Here is a 24,551-nt window from a genome sequence, read left to right on the forward strand (position 1 = left end):
TCCGTCATAGCATTTTGCATGAATATTTTCATCTGCTTTAGCAATGTGAAGCAGTGTTCTGCCTCACCAGTCACCACTGGGAAGATCACATTATCTGTAGAAGTTTAACACTTTTAGGGAAATCTTTTGCCAAGTTGTTCTCTACATCTACATATATATTCCGCTATCCATCAAGTGGTGTGTGGCGGAGGGGAACTATTCATGACAAAGCCATATTTCCCCCCCTCTGTTCCACTCACGGATTGCGCGAGGGAAAAATAACTGTTCGAAAGCCTCAATATGAGCTCTAATTTCCCTTATATTTGAATCGTGATCATTGCGCGATATGAAAGTTGGTGGCAATAATATATGCTCTACATGCTCGGAAAAGATTGGATTTTGGAATTTAGTGAGCAGCCCCTTTCGTTTAATGTGTCTATCTGCAAGTGTGTCCCACTTCACACTTTCTATGAGATTTGTAATGCTCTCGCGATGGCTAAATGTACCCGTTACGAATCTTGCCGCTCTTCTTTGGACCTTCTCAATCTCTTGAATCAGACCCAACTGGTAAGGGTCCCATACAGATGAACAATACTCCAAGACTGGACGAACTAAAGTATTGTAAGCAATTTCCTTTGTTGAAGGACTGCATCACTTCAGGATTCTACCAATAAACCACAATCTAGACTTCGCCTTACCCGTTACTTGTGTAATATGAACATTCCATTTGAGATCATTTCGAATAGTCACACCCAGATATTTGACAAATGTTACAGCTTCTCATGCAGAAAACCTAATAAGGTCAAAGCACCTGATGCTTTCACTAAATCCTTTTGGCCGTAAAATACATTCAGTTCATGAATTAACTCTGAACACTGTAGTTTAAACAAATTAACAGCTATTTTCAGTTCTTTTTCTGGGAAAACAATATGATGTTCCAAAAACAGCTACAATTCAAAGAGAACTGCAACTGACAAGTGATCATTAAATCTTAATCGGTCACTGATTTTGAGTCAAGATGGGGTCACAGATGTCTCGTGCAGAAACCATTCTTGATTCCATGAAACATCCTCATTTTGCACTTGGTTCCTCTTGTTCCCAGTTATAGTCAGTGTCAAGTACGGGCCTAACATGCTGAACAAATATTGCCAAGTGAGATACGCATTCAACAGTTTTTATCTGCATCAATATTCCTTTGCAGTAATTCATCAAACAGAATGTCACATTGAGGTACGACCCTATTAAAAAAATGAAACCAGAAGAAGAAATCTCACTCTTGATATCTTTTCAATTATTTTTACACTTCTCTTCAATTCTGACTTAAGCTCCAGCTATGTGGCCACTTATAACAGGAGCACTGTTGTAATGTTGAGCTATCAGTTTTCCAGGTGTTTCATTTACTTTTCTTTTGTCTAGCTTGCTGAGACAGTTACTATACCAACATCTGCAGTTTGACTTTTTCGCTGTAAAAAAAAAAAAAAAAAAAAAAAAAAAAAAAAAAAAAAAAAAAAAAATATATATATATATATATATATATATATATATATATATATATATATATATATATATTTCATTTATTTTCCCCAGTAGCAAATGCCAAATTATTAGGATCAGTTACAACAATTTGCACAGTCAGAGATTCAGGTATATCTCACAATTGGTTAAAGGAGTTCATTTTGAACTGTTCTGGACCGACCTAAGAAAACCCAATTTTTCAATGTGGTCCTTCAAGATGCATTCAGTTCTGACATTAGACCAAGTAGCCCCCAAAAAATTATTGGGTTTTTGGATTTTCCTATTTCATCAGGACCCCTTAAGGTGAACTCAAATTTGCTGCACTAATTTAGTCTATAAGTTTACTAACTATACTGATTCTTTGACACACTGTCATTGTATGTCTTTATATTAATGTGGCAAGCAATATCTACTTGGTACATAATGTGCACTTTGCATAACACTGAAAATTCAATAAAACCATTTAAATGTTTTTCATTGGTGTGAAAACTCTTTAAGCCTGTATACTATCCTCAGTCTAGGCAGTAACACTGGAATCTGTGACATGACTGGTGGTGGTGGGGGGAATATAATAATAATAATAATAATAATAATAATAATAATAAAATGAATTTTTCCCTTCACAGCCACACCCGCATTGTACATTGCTCTGTTGCAATTGTGTATGCAGCTTTGCCTGGATTTTTACTGTTTTTGTTTTTGATTGATGTTTGGATCAGTTTTGAAATTTGGGTGGACTATTCTTTGCATCTGAAAATTCTCAAAAATAATCTATTTCTTACATAATTATACAATGAAATTAGAGAATGACTGTTCTGAACAAAGATAGGCCTGCTGCTCTCAAAAATTTTAAAAGCGCACAAGTAAGTTTAAGCCTACAATTGATGATAACAGTATGAGTTTATCGTGGCACTCGTGAATATTCAAAATTTTACAATATACCACAATACAAATGGGTGCTGATACAATCAATGAAAGATTATGCAGAAGCAACACAGATGGTAAAATATGCAGATCTAGAATTTCAAATCAGTACATTAATCTTGCTCACACCTTGCTCGCACAAAGGAAAATTCTGAAGTTGGCTTTTACATACTAATAAACATACATATTGTACAGCTGTTTTAATTAGCTGTTTCTGGGCCAATTTCTACAATGGTGTGCCCAAGAAGAAGACCACAGCAGGAGCTTATTTCAGTAAAAATTGCGAAACTGTGCAGCACCAAGAAAATGCATCTTTTGCCTGTTGCAGCAACAATTCTTCTGTACCAGTGAAACTTCTACCTATCATTCATCTTTGCAGTGGAGCGAGAACTGAACTGGGGATGCTTTTGTATCTTCCTTTGTAAAGCAAAATAGAGTTCATTGTCTCTGTTTTTGGAATCCAGTGTCTCTGTTTTTGCTTTGATGCCCTCAATTGCACTTCCTGTCATGTACAAGTGCCTGGACACTAATTATGGTGCCTTCACTTCACATATGAACAGAATTTCTTTGGGTTTTAAGAGTTATTTAGATAATATCCTTCTGTAGTAATTGTCGAAGTCTTCATGCATTTCACTTTTGACAGACATGTGTTTAATTTAAGATCTATATGTAATCCACATTTATATGTAACCCAACTGTCTAGTAATTGCTGTTTACAAATGACAGACCACAGCAATCCGTCGACCCTTTTTGCAGGTTTTATTGGGCAAATCCAGATTTCGGCTAGTGCCTAGCCATTATCATGCACCAAAAGAACTGCGACAGATACCTGAACAACAGCGGACTGACATGCATTGATACTATGAAATAGTGCATTGATAATGGCTAGGCAATAGCCAAAATCCAGATTTTAGCAATAAAACCTACAAAAAAAAAAAGGATGACCGATTGCTGTGCTCTATCATTTGTACATCATATCACAGTCACTGAGTGCACCCACATTCCTAATTGAGGTTAATTTGATGAACTGCTATTTATTTATAAGCTTATTTACTGAACATACAAACTCCTTTCCAACACAAACTTTTCTACTGTGTATACATCCAGTGAATGGTCAACTATTTTTCTGAACTTGATCCACAATTCCTCTACATGCTCCAGCGCAGAGGTGAATGTGCTGAGTTTCTCTGTGAAATACGATACGACTGCCCGTTACCTACTGAGCATGTAAATCTTTCTACTCGTTTTAGTCATCCTTTGTACTTCGGTAGTCATTGTTGCTGCCACTGCCTTGTTATCACTGGTACCAATTTCAACATGGACATCCTCAAAGAGATAAGCTCTGTTTGTTGCTACTAGTCATCATATATTTCCATCATGGGTGTTCTTTTGTACAATTTGTTATATGTATTATAACTATAATTTACTATTAATTAATATATGAACAAAGCAAATATTTTATGCAAAATTCTAGAATTTAACGGCTGATGATGAGTGTGTTAACCTTGAAAAACATTATAGCAAATAAAATATGTTAGTGAGATACAGCAAATAAAATAGATTAGTAAAACTGTCTCACAGACAAATACACCATCATTATAACCTCCACAGTCCTACAGTGATGCCTGATAAAATGGAATACTGCAAGCCAATTTAAACTGTTTTTAAGTACCTGCATGTTGTTGTATTTGACATCCTGCTGCTGAACAGCCTGCATCTCCTGTATACAAAGCAATGGCGATACGTAACAAGACGTCACTTTGTCAACCATATTAGCAACACGGGGCTCCACCTCTCCCCACCACTGCCGCACCATAGCAGGCAGCCGCCTTAAAGTAGAAAAGTATACCTGCAACAGCAAACGAATACCTAACAAACAAACAGACAACAGTGCTTACCAAGGAAAGCTGTACCAGAAAAAGCAGCTCAACAAAACTTAGTTACACAATAAGAGAATTGTTCAGAACATCATCAACTGTAAATTACACATTTAGACAGATATCACCATCAGATTTGAGGAAAAAAATAATGAATACATTAATTGAATTGTCCCATGTAAAAGGGTCAACTAATGCATGGATAAATAATAAAGTACTATCCAGCCATTCTCTCACTGTGTAAGAGCACCATGCTCTATTATAAATTTTAATGGTCTAGATCACGATAAAATGTAATTATGATACAATGATTTCCAGCTCTGGTTCACTAGCAACCATCCTCAGAGCATATTTAAACTAGAATTGATGTCTAAGTACACTGTTGATCACAACATCACTACTATCTGCAATTTGTGAATATTAATTGACCATGCTCATTGATATCTTTCAAGACTTTATGTCTCTTTTCTAACATTGATAGTGCCACAAGTAATGCTGATTTTTTTTTTTTTTTTTGGTCGACCCCAAAATAAAGTATTTTGAAATCTGAATAAAAATTAAAATTAAAAAGCTTGCACAAGGCTTAGTTCACCCTGACTTTTTTGATGATCTGTGGCTGAAGTGGAACAGGAATACATCGAATAATCCTACCACAAGCATTGTTAACACTCTTTTGCTTGTCTATTGACATGACCTGTAAAAAAACATTCAACCTCATTATTACATGATGTTAAGTAGATCATTAAGTGGATGGCTAACTATTAAATTGTAGGATACGCAACAATCAGACAAGCTTTTCTTGTATGTCTGGCCATCACCAAAACACCATGCATTAAAACGAACTGCATCCCTTCTTGAAGCATACACCTGAACTCTCCCTCAGTCATGTTTTGTGGGATATAGACAATAAATTCAGCATTTCCCATGCATTCTTCAAGTAGGGATGCAGTTCATTTTATTACATGGAGTTTTGTACACACACACACACACACACACACACACACAAACACACACACACTCACACACAAACACACACACCGTGAGGGTACATAATTTCATATAATTAAATTGGAGAATTTCCCCTTTTAAGACAAAAAGTGCAAAGTTTTCTGTACTCTTGTTGTCTCCTATAAATAAGTTAATTGTGGAGTTTTTAACATTACAACAGCACACAGGTCTACATTTTGCATGTGGTATTATGTGAGTACATATATCTGTTTGAGTGGTATTATTATTCTGTTTGAGGTGCTCCATGCGTGGCATGCAGTGACTGGAGTTCGCCAGTAAACACTTTTACATGACAAGTATGTCAAGGAGCTTCCAACATTGCAGATGTTGATAGAGTGCCTTGAATAAGACAACTTTGAACTTCATCAATAAAGTCTAGAAAATGTTCGGTAAAATACATGCAATTCAGTTCAGTTGTAATGAGATATCCACACTAAGAATATGCACGCTGTTCATGAATCTGGTGGAAGTCACTGGAAGCAGCTGAACTGATGGAAATGTTTTGATGGATTTTTTAAAAAATTATTTTCCACGATATTGGATACCTAGCAGAATTCTGTCTACACACACACACACACACACACACACACACACACACACACACACACCTACCTGGCTGTGCACTGAATCATACTGTTCAATTTTTTACCATAATTTGATAATAAGATTTAATGTCTCAAAACTGCTCATGTCTATAACTAAAGATAGTCCTCACAGTAGCTGTGGGGAGATTTATTCAATGTATTCCTTAATAAACTTATGTTGCAACTGGGACATTAACAGTGACTGATAACTTGAAGGAATTACAGAATTAGTGCAAAACTCCAGTTAATAGGATACTTCTGGAGTAAAAGTCGATAAAAGAACAAGGCTTCAAGAGAGATTTAATAAAATGCTGCATTCTTTTATCTGAAATTATAGAAAACAACTGAAAACATACCCAACATGCCAGATGCTGTAAATATTGCCTGTCACATGGTTCTGAAAACTGAAGTGATGGTTCCGCACTAAACATAAAGGCCTTCGGTGGTTTTGGCTTTATATCAGACACCTTGAGAACTTCTGCTGGCATTAGGCAAAACAGGTTCTGCAGCAGACACCTCAGACTACCATTTTCACTAAAACAATTTTTTCACAGATACTGAAAATGTATAAGAGAAGTAACACAAAACAGATTTATTCTGTAACAGAGAAAAGAAATAATGTCACATATTCAACTCCCTATGATTTAACTAGTACTTCTTTTTAATTAATTGTCTTCGGTTATTATGAGAAACAGTTCAGTAAGTAATGCAGCACTTTTTTTTCTGAAGGTAGGTTGGTGTTATTCAATATTCCAATACATCATATGATTCTCCAGTCTTTTTTGGCTCCAAAACCCCATTTTTCAACTTACTCTCCAGTGTGATGGCCTTACATTACCTTTCTGGGAGGGCCTGTATACCTGCAAGGCACCACTCTACTGATCAACATCAGAGGCAACGTCTTGCTACGTCAGTAACCTCCTCATTATCCAAGTACTGCTTCCTGTGGAGTGCATCCTTCATTGGACCAAACAGATGGAAGTCAGAAGCTGTGAAATCCGGGCTATAGGGTGGATGAGGAACAATAATCCAATGAAGTTTTGTGAGCTCCTCTCGGACATGCAGACTCGTTGGGTTGGGTAGTTTGGGGGAAGAGACAAACAGCGAGGTCATCGGTCTCATCGGATTAGGGAAGGATGGGGAAGGAAGTCGGCCGTGCCCTTTCGAAAGAACCATCCCAGCATTTGCCTGGAGCGATTTAGGGAAATCACGGAAAACCTAAATCAGGATGGCCGGGTGCAGGATTGAACCGTCGTCCTCCCGAATGCGGGTCCAGTGTGCTAACCACTGCGCCACCTCGCTCGGTGCAGACCCGTATGATGCCTTGCATTGCCATGGAGGAGGAGATGTTCATTTACGTTTTTCTGCCAATGAACACACTGAAGTCAGTTCTTCAACTTCCTGAAGCTGTGTGTGGTTGGTAGGCACACAGATCAGATAGGTTGGCGCATCCTTGTTCAATAACAGATGCTTTACTGAACGACTCACCATGCTTTTGTTCACTGCCAGGTCCCTGTAGACATTCTGGAAGTGCCAATGAGTATCTGCAATGCTCTGGTTTTCTGCCAAAAAAAGCTCAGTGACAGCTCTCTGCTTGGAATCCACCTCTATTACAGATGCCATTTTGAAGCTATATATAATGCCGTCGTCTACCAATCTACCAAAACTTCATGAAACTATAAGAGCTGTAGCAGGAGTATTCCACAATCTCCCACAACAAATTCCGTGCTTAAAGAAAAGAAGAAGAAGAAGAAAAGGGCTGCATTACTTATTGAATGCCTCTCGCAGTTTTATTTTTATACAAATTGAAGAGTATCTATTTAGTGAGAGAAAAACATCATTATATAAGAAAGATACTTCAATTTTGTTAATGAGATGTAAACGCATTTCTCTCTCTCTCTCTCTCTCTCTCTCTCTGACCCTCTCAGCATTATCCAACTTGACCTGTATTGTGGCATCACTGCACTGACTTATTAGCACATCTACATGCTGGATGTTAGATACAAGTGAGCTTCTGAGCAACAAATTGTGATATCTGTGATTCAAAGGCATCTGGTATGGGGCCCAATGCTGGAGTTTAGTAACTCTGAAATCAATCACATCTGAGTATATAATCATTGAGAACATAGCTGTTAATGGGAAATACATTTTATGAATAAAGAAATGTCAGTAGCATTACAGGTTGGCAGCTCCAAGCCATCTTTACTGGAGCCCCAAATTCAACAGAAACGTTTTTCTCTATTGGAAAAATTGCAAGTATGGAGATTAGCAACAGTATGAAATATGTGTCTGTAAAATAAAACTGTTAACATTAAATATAAATTTAAATGTTAGAAATTAAAGCATTTTTCTGGAATATAGCCTTGTACTGAAGTGAAACTTGTATGATAAGAAGAGAATAGAAGCTTTGGAAATGTGGTGCTACAGAAGAATGCTGAAGATTTGACAGTTTACTTAACGAAGATGTACTGACTCAAATAAGGAAAAAAGAAATTTGTGGCACAACTACACAAATAGAAGGGTTTGGTTGACAAGCTACATCCAGAAGCATCAAGGAATTGTCACTTTTTTCAAGAAGGGTCTTGAATAGTGCACAAAATTATGGCCTGTATATCTCACATTGGTCTGCTGTAGAATTTTGGAACATATTTCATGCTCACGAATTACAACAGTTGCGAAGCCTGAAAATTTGTAGGAATCAACATGGGTTCCAAAAACAATGACTATGTGAAACCCATCTCGCTCTGTTCGCCCACGAGGCCCAGAAAACAGTAGATACAGGCACTCAGGTAAATACTACGTTCCTTGAAGGTGTTCAATACATTTCCACATTGCTGCCTAATGAACAAAATGTGAGCGTATGGAATATCAGTCCAAACGTGTGTGTGGATTGAAGAGTTTCTAGCACATGGAACACAGCACGTCACTCTCAAAGGAGAGAAGTCTTCAGAGGTAAAAGTAACTTCGGGCATGCCCAAAGGGAGTGTTATAGGATCACTACTTTTCACAACATATATAAATTACCTAGTAGATAAAGTCCACAAGGCTTTTTGCAGATTATGGCATTGTACACATAAATGTCACAACAGTAAAAAGATGCAGTGAAATGCAGAAAGACTTGCAGAGGATCGACAATTGGTGCAGGGAGTGGCATTTGACCCTCAACATAAACAAATGTAACATATTGTGACTACATACACAGAAAGACCCTTTATTGTACAATTACAAAATTGTAGAACAATCACTGGAAGCAGTTACGTGCATAAAATACCTAAGAGTATGCATACTGAGTGATCTGAAGTGTAACGCCCAAATAAAATTATTCGTGAACAAGGCAGATGCCAGACAGATTCATTGGAAGAATCCTCAGTGAATGTAGTCAACCAAAAAAAGAAAATAACTTCAACACACTTGTTCAACCGATACTTGAATATTGCTTGTCCATCTGGGATTCATAGCAGACAGGATTGATAAGAGGAAACTGAGAAGATCCAAAGAAGAGCAGCAAATTTTGTCGCAGGTTCACTTGGTGGGTGTGGGGACATCATAGAAATGCTCATCAGCTCCAGTGGCAGATGTTGCAAGACAGGCATTCTGTGTCACATAGTGGTCATTCCGAGAGTGTCTTCCTGGAGTCAAACAATATATTGCTTCCTTCTACGTATACCTCACAAAAGGACCATGAAGATAAAATTAGAGAGTTCTGAGCCCACACACAAGATTAACAGCAATCACTCTTCCCTACAACCAATCATTCTTCCTACAAACCATTTGTGTCTGGAATAGGAAAAAGGGGGTTGTGACACTGGAACACAAAGTACTCTCCGTTACACACTGTAAGGTGGCTGGCAGAGTATGGATGTAAATGAAATGGAAGGAAGTGGGAGGGGGGGGGGGGGGTGTAAAAACTGTTGAGGGAGACCAGCAAGTTAAAGTGGATGGTGGTTATAATAGTTATGCAGAGACGAAGAGGCTTGCACAGGGTACTCTGACATGGAGAGCTGCCTCAAACCAGTCTTCAGACTGAAGACTGCAACAACAACAACAACAACAACATGCTGTGGTACTATGAGTAACATTACATTTCAGCAGTAACAGTGGAAACAGTACATGTTAAAATGTAACCAGATCCAGAAGCACAGCATGTTTTACATTTTTGGAGGTGATAGCTTCACTGCAGAAAGTCTTGGGTCACTACCAGACGTACAGCAATTAATCTGTTAGGAACACTTGGTTATTTGTCATAACTTAACAGGCACTGCAACACACCAGCTAATCCTCCAACCGCTCTTCTCTGGCTTTTTGGACAATGTGAATTTATACATCTTTTAACAATTACAGTATTTGACATTATTACGTTACGACTTTTTTACAACATTTGAAGGCTAAAATGCGGAATAATTACGCACAACCCAAAATCTTTAAATTGTGTTACAAAAGATTAATGAATCGTTCTTCTAACATCATTTATGATACAAACTGTCTTTCTGAACGAGGTTAGGTCTCCAATTTAAATGAATCTTCTCTAGTTTTCGTAATATGTGGACATTGCACTGAATTTCTCTATAGAATGTTTCAGAAACTTTAATTACGAGTTTAGTTACAGATTTTTTTTTAGTTGGTGATTTCCATACGAATATGTTGTCCTGACTTGCAAAGATACATAAATGTTAGGCTTTTCCAAAATTAATGGTTTACAGAGTTAATTTATGTTATGGTAAACAATGAATTTTACAAATTGAACTATTATAACAAAACTGAATGAAAAAGGTTATTAACATTTATACACTATTAACCCTGACTCCCGATCTTGTTCTTTCTCTTCAAAACATCCCGAAATTCATATCAAAGTGGTAATGACTTATCCTAACTGTACATTAATTTACAGTAATTGGTGTGTTACACTATTTCACAAAGTTGCACTAAGTGACCTTATTCACTAAGCGTCTTTATACACTACCCACATCTGTTTTAGTGTGTATCGCAAACTGCGAAATCTGCTGTATCGGGTACACCGCATGACCCAATACAGCCTGTTTCGTTACATTGTGCTAAAAGTGAGACTTGTGTGGTAAAGTAAATGAGGGAGGAGAAGAACATGGGAGATAAAAAACAATGCAGTACCTGAGTTTAGCTGCATATTGGTATCTTAGCTGTGGCGATGCATGAGCACAGAGCTCCAGGGTCAGTGACCACAGCAGCAGATAGGCACTGCAGTAGGCATGTGACTCTGTGAACGGCTCAAGAGTGCAGCTCTCGCCCATACGCAGCTCACTAAGCAGAGCACCGGTCGCGGCTTCACCTCTGTCCAGCAAACTGGTCAGGAGGCTGAGGCCCGGAGTGGGCATCTCCTCGCCAGTCACTTGCCCAATGCTTGAATCTTTCGCAGAAAAGAATGGCACCAACCTGAAAGTACAGAAACCGAGATAATCTGTGTGCAATAATAAGTAGCAAATATAATATATGAAGTGGAGAAGATCAAACGTTTGCTGAACGTTGGAAATATGCAGCAGAACCAGTAAAGATAGCATTACACCAATGCATAGTAAAAATCTGGAATGAAGAGAAATTACCAGAAAATTGGACTACTGCTATAATACATCCATTACATAAGAAAGGAGAAAAATCAAATCCAGACAACTATAGAGGAATTTCCCTTTTGGACTGCACGTATAAGATCATGTCAAGAATACTATACAACCGCTGTAAAGATCAATTAGAACTGGAATTGGGAGAATATCAAGTGGGATTTAGATCCTGGAGAAGCTGCCCAGAACAGATAATCACCTTGAAGTTGGTTATGGATGTCTACAAAAGAAGGCAAAAACAACTAGTCATAACCTTTGTAGATTTCAAATAGGGGTATGATTGCATCCATAGATCTTCAATGATGAAAATATTAAGGAATTTTGGACTTCATCCTAAATTAATAAAAATGATACAGTTAACCTTAACAAACACCAAATCCAAAGTAAAATTTAGAGGAGAAATATCTGAACCATTTACGATTAAAACAGGGTTGAGACAGGGAGATTGTTTATCACCATTGCTATTCAATTGTGCTCTTGAATATGTAATGAGAGAATGGTACAAGGAAAATCCTATGAATATTAAAATTGGAACTAAGAAAGATAAAATAAACCTAAATTGCTTGGGATTTGCTGATGACCTAGCATTACTAGCTAATAATATTCAGGAAGCCACGAAACAAATAACAAGCTTACAAAATATAGCACAAAAATTAGGACTCCAGATATCATTTGAAAAGACTGAAATAATGGTAACGGATCCACTTGTAATAGATCACATCACAGTGAACAATAGGGAAATTAAAATAGTGAAACAATTTAAATACCTGGGTGAAATTATAACACACAAATTGGACGAGAAACCTGCATGGCGAGCAAGAACTAATAAAATGATAAAAGCTCAAAAACTAACATGGTCTACGTACAATAAAAAATGTCTATCAATTAAAACAAAATCAAAACATTACAAGACGGTGGTTCAACCAGAGGTTACATACGGAAGTGAAACTCTTTTTAAAGCCACCCAGAAAAACAGAATTGACAAAATTTTAAAAGTAGAGAGAAGAATTGCTAGAACATGCATAAATAAGAAATATCAAAAAGCTGGGCAATGGCGGATAGTTCCAAATGAAGTGGTATACAGAGAACTGGAGCCCATCACTGATACTATACGAAAGAAAAGGATCTCTCTTTGTGGTCACATTCTGAGGACACCAGAAACCAGATTATCAAGGAAAATTATTGAGAAACTCTGGAATTTGAAACAACAAGGAGGATGGCTTAAGGAAATAAGAGAGGATATGGAAGAACTGGAAATAACTCTGGATGATTTGCAGAACAAAACACCAAATTTAAAGAAGTTGAGGGACACAGAAATAAGATTTAAACCAAAAATTGACAAACGACATACAATGAAAAGGGTATTTACAGATAAGGAACGACGAAAAGCATCGGAACGAATGAAGAGATACTGGGCCACTCGGAAGGGGAAAATACCAAAGAAGAGGACCAGAAATGATTGACTGAAGTGGTCCAATGAGGCCGTAAAAGCAGAAGAAGAAGAAGAAGAAGAAGAAGAAGTGATATGAAATGAAACATTACCTCCACAGAACAGATCTATCAAATGAGATCTGAAATAAAAGTTAACAAGAGTTACTTTTACAATTACAATGATGCCCTTTATGTGAACGCACCCCCTCCCCACACACACCCAGCATTTCATTCTTCAAGGTGTTGATGTTAATATAATAATACCAAGTAACAGATCATAACACACACTACTTAAAATTACAGTGCAATATAAATCAGATGCTGACATTTAGAAAGGGTTTGTTTGAGCATCATAGTGACTTAATATGTATGCTCTCACTGAAAATGGTAGCCTCTACTGCATTTTGACTGAAAACTGCTCCTTAACAAGGTGGAAATTACAATTTAACACGAAATCTTAACCATGGTGTAAAATACATGTTTTACAAACTCAGAGGTTAACATGATAAATGTCACAGCACCTATACTGACTTGGGATCAAATCCCGAACCTTTGGATTTGTAATTTAAAATCCCCACAGTGCTGATACTCATGATGTCGGCTGTTTCTGTGTCAAAGTTGGTTAAAATCAATCCAGGGATTTGGGATAAGATTCCAGACATACACATACGTACATACTTTATTGCCCTGAATTTGTGCAATATTTGAGTATTATCATGCAGAATGAATGCACACCAGTGAATTAAGTTGTTGTGGATGTACAGCCTACATAATATGTACTAGACCATTACAGTAACATCAATAATTTAACAACACAATGAGGAATAGTTTAAACTAGTCATCACTTGATCTTAGAGCAGTACCGAAAAGAGTGAGATATTCAGCCATAAAAAACTTTCACCACTTACCCGATAGTTTTAAGAATCTTACAGACACAAAATTAACTTCAAACTGAGATTACTCCATAGACACAGTTTTGGATGTTTACAACTATAAAGTGAGTGTGTGAGTGTGAGTGTGTGTGTGTGTGTGTGTGTGTGTGAGAGAGAGAGAGAGAGAGAGAGAGAGAGAGAGAGAGAGAGAGAGAGAGAGAGTGCTTTTAGGTACGAAATTATTATCTAACTGATCAACATTAGCCATGCACAAAACCAAAAATATCTTTGATGAAATAGCCGCTGTTATGAAAGTTTAGTCAGTTACTAATGATAAAGTTAATACAACAAACTGACAGATAAAGCTACCCCAATAGTAATGATGCAAATTACATCAAACTTACTTTTTCAGCATTTGAAAACCAGTTAGCTGGAGCACATTTAGTGGTGAGTAAATTAATTTTTCACAGCTTTCTATGAATGCTTCATGCTGACTTCCTTGGAGATACTGCCCAACATCAGCACACATAAGAGACTTGCCAATTTCTTGGAGTAATATCTGTCGATCTAGCGTCACAACTGTTTCTTTAGCAGCATCTGAAGCAGAGCAAGTAAGGATGTTAATTAAGAGTACAAAATCTTCTTGGACTGCTAACTTGTATCCCTCTCCAGTGCTTCACCTGAAAACAAAGAGAACGGGCACATCGAAAAGGCAATGGAAATATATAAGGTTCAGGTGAGGAGTGATGGGGAGGGAGGTAGGACAATCTGCTTTCCACATGAGATAAGACCAAATAGCTGCAGAATGGAAGTAACAACAGACTACAATAGTTGAGATTCACATTCCCAAGTAATAGCTATGTGGTGCAGGACTTCAAAATAATAAGAACTACAACATAACAGGAAATTAAAGGAAAATATGGGAACATGATGAAAAAAGGCTGATAATCAAGAATAGAATATCTTTGTTGTGGCTTTCCCATTTGCAGTTAGTGGTACAGAGGAGAAGTATCGTGTAGAGCCTCAATCTTTGCTTAAGACTTTCATATTGAGAGGTTGTAAAATGGTCAAGAAGGGACATTGTTTCAAAAATAAATGGCTTAAGCTCAGTTGGTAAGAGCATTGCCTATGAAATATAGGTTCCACATCTTACACACAGTCTTAATCTGCCAGGAAGGTTTGAAACAATGGATACTCAATTGCAGACTATAAGATTTATTCTGGAAATATAATACCAACATTTCAACACATGTAAACATGTGTGACACTGGTAGGCATTCTTGTATTGGCACTGACTGAAAGGCCGGAACTGAGGATTAATGTGAGACAGTCATATGTTGCAGACTTGGGCTCATATTGGAACTGTGTGTCAATATCAAGAACTGTAGGTGACAAGAGAGATATAATGTACAGCTTTTAGTATGCAGGTAGAATTCTTTTCTCAGCCTGTATCATACAAATCGCTTCCAAGCTCTGTACCATACAAATAGCTTCCAAGCTCTGTACCATACAAATAGCTTCCAAGCTCTATCATGTAGCACAGGGATACTGCGACGCACTGGTATTTCGCACTTAGCATTTAAATGTTTTCTTATTTACTTATTTAGCATCTGCACAGGACACCTTTTTTAAGTTGATCGCACCATGAGTAAACACCTAGCGCAACCTTGGAGTGATCAGAGAAGTATGTGCATTCAGGCGAAATAATTTCAAAGACATAAATTTTTATTATCTCCAAAATTAATAACATTTGTATTTAAGACATATAACTGGTGACTTCTGTCAGTGTGCTGCGCAAACTATTTACCATGTTAAACGCGCTACACAAAAGAAATGTGGTAGGAAGATCTATACCTAAGTTAGCTACAGTATCTTGTAAATAGTGAGGTATACAGGGAGTCTCAGGAAGGAACAGTCAGTATTCTGGGATATGACAGGAATGCTCATTTGAAGCAAAAAACTTCATATGGGTGGACATATACCCTATTCCAAACAGTTTCCAAGATAGAACACATTTAGTGCGCATTGTCATTTATTTTCTGTTTTATTCAGTACATTGTCAAGTTTAACAATGCAGGAAAAGACAGATTGCTACGTAACGTAAAAGAGACATGCTAAGTTGCAGACTGGCACAATTAAAAGACACTCCACATGTGCGACAGTTCTAAATGGGTTGACATTAGATAACGACTGACAGTTTGTACCACTGTTGCCAGCTTTCGAATGTGAAGTGCTAACAGCAGCAGGTCAAACAACAGCTGTCTATAGAGATGTGACAACATCAAGGCATTGCCTTATGTTTAAAAAATTGCATTATGTTATTGGTTGAGGTACGACTGTGAAGCTGCCGCACCCAGCCCACAACAGCTGTCAGGGATTAATTTACACCAACTCAACTACAGTAAGCACTACAACATGCATTTTACAAGTATAATCACACCCAATCTTTTTATTTATCTCCTTTTCCGCAATTTCCTCCCCTCCACACCTCTCCGTGTAGCTTGCAGCACTTCACTGTCTGCCACTCCCATCATACTAAATACTATCCTTCCCCCTCCCCATCCCAGCCTCCTCCTTACCCCCACCCAGTCGCCACTCCAATCATGCACTGGTGCTGCTGCTTGCAGTGTGTTTTCAGTTACCTGAGACTGCAGTTGTGTGTGGGAGTTGCGTTTGTGTGTGTGTGTGTGTGTGTGTGTGTGTGTGTGTGTGTGTGTGTGTCTGCGTCGTCTACTGTTGACGAAGGCCTTAGCGGCCAAAAGCTTTAACTGTAAGTGTCTTTTTGTTGTGCCTATCTGTGACTCAGAACCTGTGCTATATGGTGAGTAGCAATTTTCCTTTTCGTAATATTGTTACATTCCATCCTGGATTTTCCACTGTTAGATTTAATTGAAAAATATGTATTTTTAACAAATTTACCTCTAACCATTGTCATACACTTCACATTAAAGCTGTTGTACAGTTCACAATAAATGTTGGAATACACCACCAACTTCAACTCATTTGTGCACTCTTGGAAGAACATGTAGTGTTGCTTGTCTGAGTGCCTCTGCACATTTCCTAATGAGGGCAACAGTGTTCATGATGCGAAAAAGCACTTCATCTCATGTATTCACCTTTCACTTGTACAATTCAGATTTCATCCAACTCCGTAAACAAAAATTTAATGGTGTAAGGTCTGGCAAACTTGGTGGCCAATCAACTGTACTATCACAGCCAATAAAGCAATTAAGGTAAGTATGGTTGAGATGTCCTCTCATACGTCAGGTAACATGTGGATGGGCTCCATCATGCTGGAAGTACATTCAGGATGTATACGTGGACAAGGAAAAAAAAAATTCCCGGATTTCCCGGTTAAAAATACAGTTTCTCCCAGGTCAAAATATACTTTTTCCATGGTAAGTGACAGTATATTCTTCCTTGCCACTCTAAAACTCATCAATCCTTTGTTTACGGTTTCATATACCGACGTAGAATTTCCTGGCACTTTAGAAAACGAAACTCGAGAGAAGCGGTGCGGAGGGGGCGGAGGGGACTCTTTGAAAGATCTTTGATGTTCAGCAACATGTACGCTGCATATGTTTGTGTTACAGAGATATAAATTCAGATTCCACCAAACACCGCATGTTAACAGCCAATAGCAACATCACTCTTAAGTAGTGCGAACACACAAATAAGAAAAGTTAATGGTTTAAATTAATATACATAGCATTCACATATAATATTGGTCTCGAAGATTAATAAGCTGCAAGAGAAGCTAAGCTTGCACATATAATGCTGACTTCTTTGCGCGTGTTACACTTTAAGATACATCACATAAATGTACCAGTAAAATTTTTAATAATGACCTAAATGTCTGATTTTCTGGGCTAAAAATTCTTCTAAATGGTCCTCCTCGAAGAGTTGATTTTTAAATGAGAGTCAAATGCTTTGTGATTTAAGAAATTCATCGTAATTTCTCGCACATAGTTCATCTTGAGTAAAAGGAAATTTGCTTTGAATGTAACGCTTTTCAAACCACCATTTGCAACATTTTCCTGCGTCCTGTTAGAAATAGGTTCATTTTGGCAGTTGGCAGAGAGCGCCAGATAACAGGCGTCACCACGCTTGCGAAACTAAGATGACGCAGGAAGTCCGATGTTCCTATGTGTAAAACATTAAAAGATCTTACATTATGTCATAAAAGAAACAAGACATCAGAGGATACTTCAAGAGCATCGGAATTTCGTGCACCATACTAAAATGTATAATTCGGTTTAAAGTGCACATTCATTTGTCCAGGTTCAGATGTAAATTCTCTTGGAGCACCAGTACTGTATTACCTCATGTTCGGTTCATTATTATGGAATAATGCTATAAGTGTACTTGAAATATAGTGAACAGTTGAAACTAGCCAACAGTGTGAAACTAAACACTTTGTTTCAAATAAATTGACTGCCTCAGCAGAAAAGATTAATAAAAGCCAAATCTCTTTAGCAAACCTTCAAAAATAACTTCATTACTCTGTAAGGCAATTATGCTTGACTGTCAGAAAGGTGGAAATAAAATCTGAAACTAATAACATATTTTAGCCTTCTGTAATTATGCAAACGTATTTTAATTCATTTGATAGCTCCCAGTCACAAAAATCCTTTTTGTTTTAATTTAACGTGAGAGCCATAAACAAAGAGGAAACAATAAAATCACTGATGTGTACACAGGTCACGTCGAGACGACACACCTCCCCACCACAACTCAGACTGCTCTAAGCATCAGCCCCGGATTTACTGTATTTCTGAACTGGAGCAATATTAGATAGTGGCGCCCAGCCACACTTCTGTAACCAGAAGTGGGAGAAGGTACTACTCATATGCGACTCAACTGCGCATGCGCAAGAGCCCGCCCGCAACTGCTCAGACGAATCTAATTTAAACAGTTGTCACATCAGGCTCATCAGAGGCAATATGTTGTTATGAAGAATTGCACAGTCTTCCTAAAGCCTTTGACAAACTTTGCTGTTGGCAGACGCTTATATGAGCACTGTGTTTTGTTGTTGTATGTGACGCATTTCCTTTGCAACTTAAGTTTTATTTTAGTTTCTTCTCGTTCATGTTTTGTTGCTGCAGTATTATTCTGCAGTAGCAGGATACAGTAATATCCTTTGTTAGAGTATTGGTTCTTACCAATCAAAATCACAAAAATTTAACTGAAAACTAAAACGATGAAAAATTCCTAGAATTCTAAACAATTCCCGGGTCTTTCCTGGATCTCCCGGTTGTCCTGGGTCGTATACACCCTGACGTTGCAATCTGCATCGCCGAATAAATCTCCTCAAGATGTTCAACAAATGAATTTTCCAAAAATGCAAGTAATTCTGTTCCTTCATTCGCTCTTCTTAAATGATAGGACCTATCAACGTTTTATCACTCATATCCCACCAAACACTGATCGCAAAACAAACTTGGAAATTGGTTTCCACTGTAATGTGTGGTTATTCCTACAACCATCAGTGATTTGCATACTTGTTGATTCCATTCCGTGTAAATGTGTCTTCACCAGTGAATCGTATTAATGGTAGCAAACGATTATTGCCAGTGACAAAATTCAAATCATGTCATATTGTCACCAATGTGACAATTGTGAACATGCTGTCTCTGTATTGGTACAAGTTTTTTGCATGTAATATTTGCCATAAAAGTGTTCGTTGGAGGTAGATATATGCAGAAAGTTGCCACATGCTCTTGGTAGGACCACAGTGCACAATTTCAGCATGTTGTTGTTACTGCACAGCTTGTTGAACTACAGATTCAGAAGAAAAATGGAAACTTTAAAGAATATCTGTTTCATGTAATGTGCTGAAAACTCTGGTAAGCTCTCCAGATCAGTAATTCGACATGACAGAAAGTGCCAATGGTATTTTTCAACAGCAGCAGGAGCACTACAATCGCAGAAGCAATAAACATGCACTATCTGCACATTCTTCATTGGCACAGATTTGTGGCATTTTAGCCAGCATTTTGTATGAACAAGGGTAACCAATGCTTCTCTCTGATACACTCTCAATCCTTCACACTACTTCCGTCACAACACACCATGTATAACTGCGCAGGCTTGTTTAATGGCAGAAAGATATTCCGATCAAAGAGGCTGAAAGCAATCAAGTAGGTTGGGCTAGAATTAAAACGCCAAACAGACTATGTGGGTAGGACGCGTGTGCAAGCCATGAGCCCAAAAAACAAATATACATTAAATGTTATCTATCTCAGAAACCATTCGGAATAGGGCATATGTCCATATGAAGTATTTTGTTTCAAATGAGCATTCCTGTCATACCCCTGAATATTGACCATTCCTCCCGGGACATGTGAGTATATACACTATGTGATCAAAAGGATACGGACACCTGTCTGAAAATGACTTACAATCTCGTGGAACCCTCCATCGGCAATGTTGGAATTCAATATGGTGATGGACCACCCTTAGCCTTAATGACAGCTTCCACTCTCGCAGACATATGTTCCATCAGATGTGGAGGTTTCTTTGGGAATGGCAGCTCATTCTTCACGAAGTGTTGCACTGAGGATGGGTATCGATGTCAGTCGGTGAGGCCTGGCACGAAGTAAGCATTCCAAAACATCCCAAAAGTGTTCTATAGGTGTTCTATAGGTGCAGGCAAGTCCATTACAGGGATGTTATTGTCGTGCAACCACTCCACCACAGGCCGTGCATTATGAACAGGTGCTCGATCATGTTGAAAGGTGCAAACGCCATCCCTGAATTGCTCTTCAACAGGGGGGAAGCAAGAAGATGCTTAAAAAAATGTCAATGTAGGCTTGTGCTGTGATAGTGCCATGCAAAGCAACAAGGAGTGCAAGCCTCCTCCATGAAAAACATGACCACGTCATAACACCACCACCTCAGAATTTTACTGTTGCCACTACACACTCTGGCAGATGATGCCCACCAGGTATTCGCCATACCCACACCCTGCCATAGGATTGCCACATTGTGCACCGTGATTCGTCGCTCCACACAATGTTTTCCCACGGTTCAATAGTCCAATGTTGATACAGTTTGGAATTCCTGTGCGATGGTCTGGATAGATGTCTGCCTATTACACATTATGACCCTCTTCAACTGTCGGAGGTCTCTGTCAGTCAACAGATGAGGTCGGCCCGTACGCTTTCGTGATGTACATGTCCCTTCACGTTTCCCCTTCACTACCACATCAGAAACAGTGGACCTAGGGATGTTTAGGAGTGTGGAAATCCCACATACAAATGTATGACACAAGTGACAGCAAAACACCTGATCACATTTGAAGTCTGTGAGTTCCACGGAGTGCACCATTCTGCTCTCTCACGAGGTCTAATGACTACTGAGGTCGCTGATAATGGAGTACCTGGCAGTAGGTGGCAGCACAATGCACCTAATATGAAAAACGTATGTTTCTGATGGGTGTCTGGATACTTTTGATCACATAGTGTACAAGTGTAGAACATTAAATTTACATCTTGTTCTGAACAGATATCGTTCATGTGTTTTTGTTGCCCAATGAAATTAATACTGCAATTTAGATTTTGGTTTGCACTTCACAATGGATCTAATAATGGAGCAACACTCCAGCTTTCAAGTTGAACTCATGAGGTAACATCCATTGTTTGATAACTGGCTCTTCATAAATCAACTATCATAAGTTTTCCTGGATCTTTTGGGGAGAACTTCAATTAATGAGTAACGACTAAAGCTAGTAGTAATTAGATAACATTGAAATTTCCATTCTTACTAGTGCATAAATGTGATGACAGCTGTTACAACAATTAGTTCAGTGTTATTACAGATACACATTTTTGCTTTCTGGCATTACTTATGAAAACATGTGAATTTGATCAAACTATAAACAAACTTTATATTATTTCATGAGCCAGTCCCAGAATATTCAAGAGGACAATAATTAAAAATGCTGTCAATTATTTTTGTGGCTACTGTAGGATATTCATGCTGTTTTATGACTATTCTTCTTGTGGGTTCATTTTTTGCTCTTTAAATACCACAATTTGTGTGAGATTTCTATTGTCATGTGAGTCAGTTGCAATAAATGTGGATTTCAGTTCACTTTCCTGTTCATCTCAGTATTTTTTTAGCTACTATTTTTCTTTTCTTTTCTTTCTTTCTTGACTTGAAAGAAGTTACGTAACTTGACCTCCATACGAACTGATAGATACAATCTCCAAATAATAATCGAGCAGACTCATGGTTGTTTACCTCATTAAAGGTGTTCTGTGGTGGTAGGGACAGAAGATTTTCACACATTTCTAAAACTAAGCAGTATCTACCATATCTTGTATATATACTGACATATTGATTGCATGTAGTAACAGGTGCTCAATCGCTACACAAACTGAAAGTTGTCTCCAGAAAAGAGAGATGAAGTTCCTTTGTTCCTTCCTACAAAAGACAAATATGCATCAAGTAATAAATGAGAATATTCAGCAACAGCTACCACTGGAATGGAGTCTTCAGAAGACTGAAGCAATTGTGGTAGTATGGTCATAGGAAAAGAATGGCTTCCATTAGGATTCTCGAGGACATTTGAACTGGAAAAGCTCTCAAAAGAGTTCATGAGGAAAGATCACGATGGCTGGAACAAGCAGATGTCCATGAACGGTGATCAAGGTTTAGTGTCCCACTGACTTCAAGGTCACTGGAGATGTAGTGCATATGCAGAGGGCTGGAGAAGAAAATCAGCTGTCTCTTTTTTAAAGAGACCACCCAAGCATTTACCTTCAGCAATTTAGGGAAACCACAGGAAAAGTCTGGATGGGCGAATGGGAATTTGTACTTCCACGCTCCTAAATGTGAGTCCAATGTCTTACCACTGCCTTACCTTCCTCAGAACCAGATCTTCAAGGACCTTGAAACTGTAGAAATTATGGAATAAAATATACAAACAGTGGCTGTCAATGAACAACATAAACAAGAAGGACAAACATGAAATCACAACCAGCACAATGGAGTGAAGAAATGATGACTAGAGCTCACATTTTTGCACATTTTCTTGGTAGTGCATATATAAGGGGCTACTGCATATTTAACTAATATGTGAATATTTATGGATATATTTTACCTCTTCAACAATGATTCTTCAAATATAAATAGTTCACCAAGATACTTTAAGAAGAAGAGGAAGACGTGAGCAAATTTCTCTTTTATTGCTCTTTTTTGTACAAGGACTGTAATTTATTATGTTTCTAAATCCATACAGGGTGGGGGAATGAGATCATAGGTATCAACAATGGCTGGTTCCTGATACAGCACAAAAATATGCCGCTCAACAGCTTACCATAAACAAAACTGTGTTCAATAATCATGTGGCAAACATTTAAAGTTCGGTGTGGTCTTCGCATCATTATTATGTTTCAAATGAAGCCATCTGCTGTGACGATAACATTTCCATGAATTAAAAAGTGTCATTTTCAGTTAACTTTTAATTTCTAACTAGTGTGCTGTTACTTATAATTTCTGAAGTGTGAGCAAGAGGAGACAGAACAGTACAATGCTGAAGGAAAAGAGCAGTAAAACTTATTTGGTTTGACTAAGAACAGACAGAAATATGGTACTGTGCCACATATGTAAAAACACATAAGTTGTATTGCTCTATTTTAAACTAACACTATTTTTATACCACTGTTACAGTTACCCAATGACAAAAAATTCCAGATTGCACATCATTTGCAAGCAGCTGCTCATAGAAATGCTGTTAATAGAAATGTCTCCAAGAGCTAAACAACCTCACCAGCAGTATTCTCTGCAAGCAGGTGTGGAAATCATGTCAATGACAGTTTTTTGGAAGATATAAGCAAAGCATTAGTTTCAGCCAACGGCCCTCTGAATAAGTTAAATAATGTAGAATTTTGAACGTTCCTGGAAAAATATTCTGAATGAAAAGTTCCTGATGAATCAACAATAAATAAAAGCTACCTTGGCAAAGTTTATGAAGAGGTAAGTTAAAAAATTTATTTAATGGAATTAGTTTGTGTATGTCAACTAACACCCTCTCCCTGTAACTTTTAAATATGTAATACAAAAATATTTTAAACTGGGAACATAAAATTATGTAGATCTGTAGTTCCACAGATTTTCATTTAGTTTAGTTTATTATGAAGAAACATATTTTTATAAATTTCTTATACTTGTTTGCCGCAAAAGTGAGACCCCAAATTACAACCCTGTTATTTACTAATTTTCGATAAAATAATTCTTTTCATGCAATACAAGAAATAAGAGATGATATCAGCTACTTAATCTTGTTTTTATCTGTAAATGAAACAATCAACTCGTAAGGGACATTTATTGGCAATGTCGCAACAACTGCTAGAGTAGTTCATGATGCATTACCTGTTTTGTGGACTGCTAAAAAAATGAGAAAACATTAGCAGCTCACTGAAACACGACATTTTCCCAGATAGACTGACATATGCTACTGTTAAACCATTGCATAATACAGGTGATAGGTCTGATGCTAACAATTACTGCCCAATCTATCTTCTGACAGCTTAATCCAAAATTCTTGAAAAAATAATGTAAATTGGATCAGCTACATGTATTTGTGAAAATGATGTACTAACAAAATGTCAGTTTAGTTTATAGAAAGGCTCTTCACCAGAAAATGCTATACAGGGTGTACATAAAGTCCAGGAACACTTTCAATTATTTACTGCACACCAAACATTGTGCAGAATCATACATATGTCATTTTGAAGAGAAACCACGAAAGTTTTTTTTTTTTTCTTT

At 37.6% G+C, this 24,551-nt stretch overlaps 1 protein-coding gene across 1 annotated transcript in view; it reads right to left on the bottom strand.

The window, feature by feature from the left end:
- The window catches only part of LOC124618413 (E3 ubiquitin-protein ligase listerin), a 145,216-nt gene that overhangs the window by 13,419 nt on the left and 107,246 nt on the right, over positions 1-24,551 (bottom strand). Inside the window, exons 17-20 of the mRNA XM_047145347.1 lie at positions 14,183-14,375; positions 11,012-11,293; positions 6,244-6,421; positions 4,091-4,267 (exon numbers count right to left, since the gene is read on the bottom strand). Coding sequence (XP_047001303.1) covers positions 4,091-4,267; positions 6,244-6,421; positions 11,012-11,293; positions 14,183-14,375 — 830 coding nt within the window. The remainder of the gene's footprint in view (positions 1-4,090; positions 4,268-6,243; positions 6,422-11,011; positions 11,294-14,182; positions 14,376-24,551) is intronic.

Source organism: Schistocerca americana, chromosome 1 (genome assembly GCF_021461395.2).
Source record: "Schistocerca americana isolate TAMUIC-IGC-003095 chromosome 1, iqSchAmer2.1, whole genome shotgun sequence".
In the NCBI taxonomy this organism is placed as follows: Eukaryota; Metazoa; Arthropoda; class Insecta; order Orthoptera; family Acrididae; genus Schistocerca; species Schistocerca americana.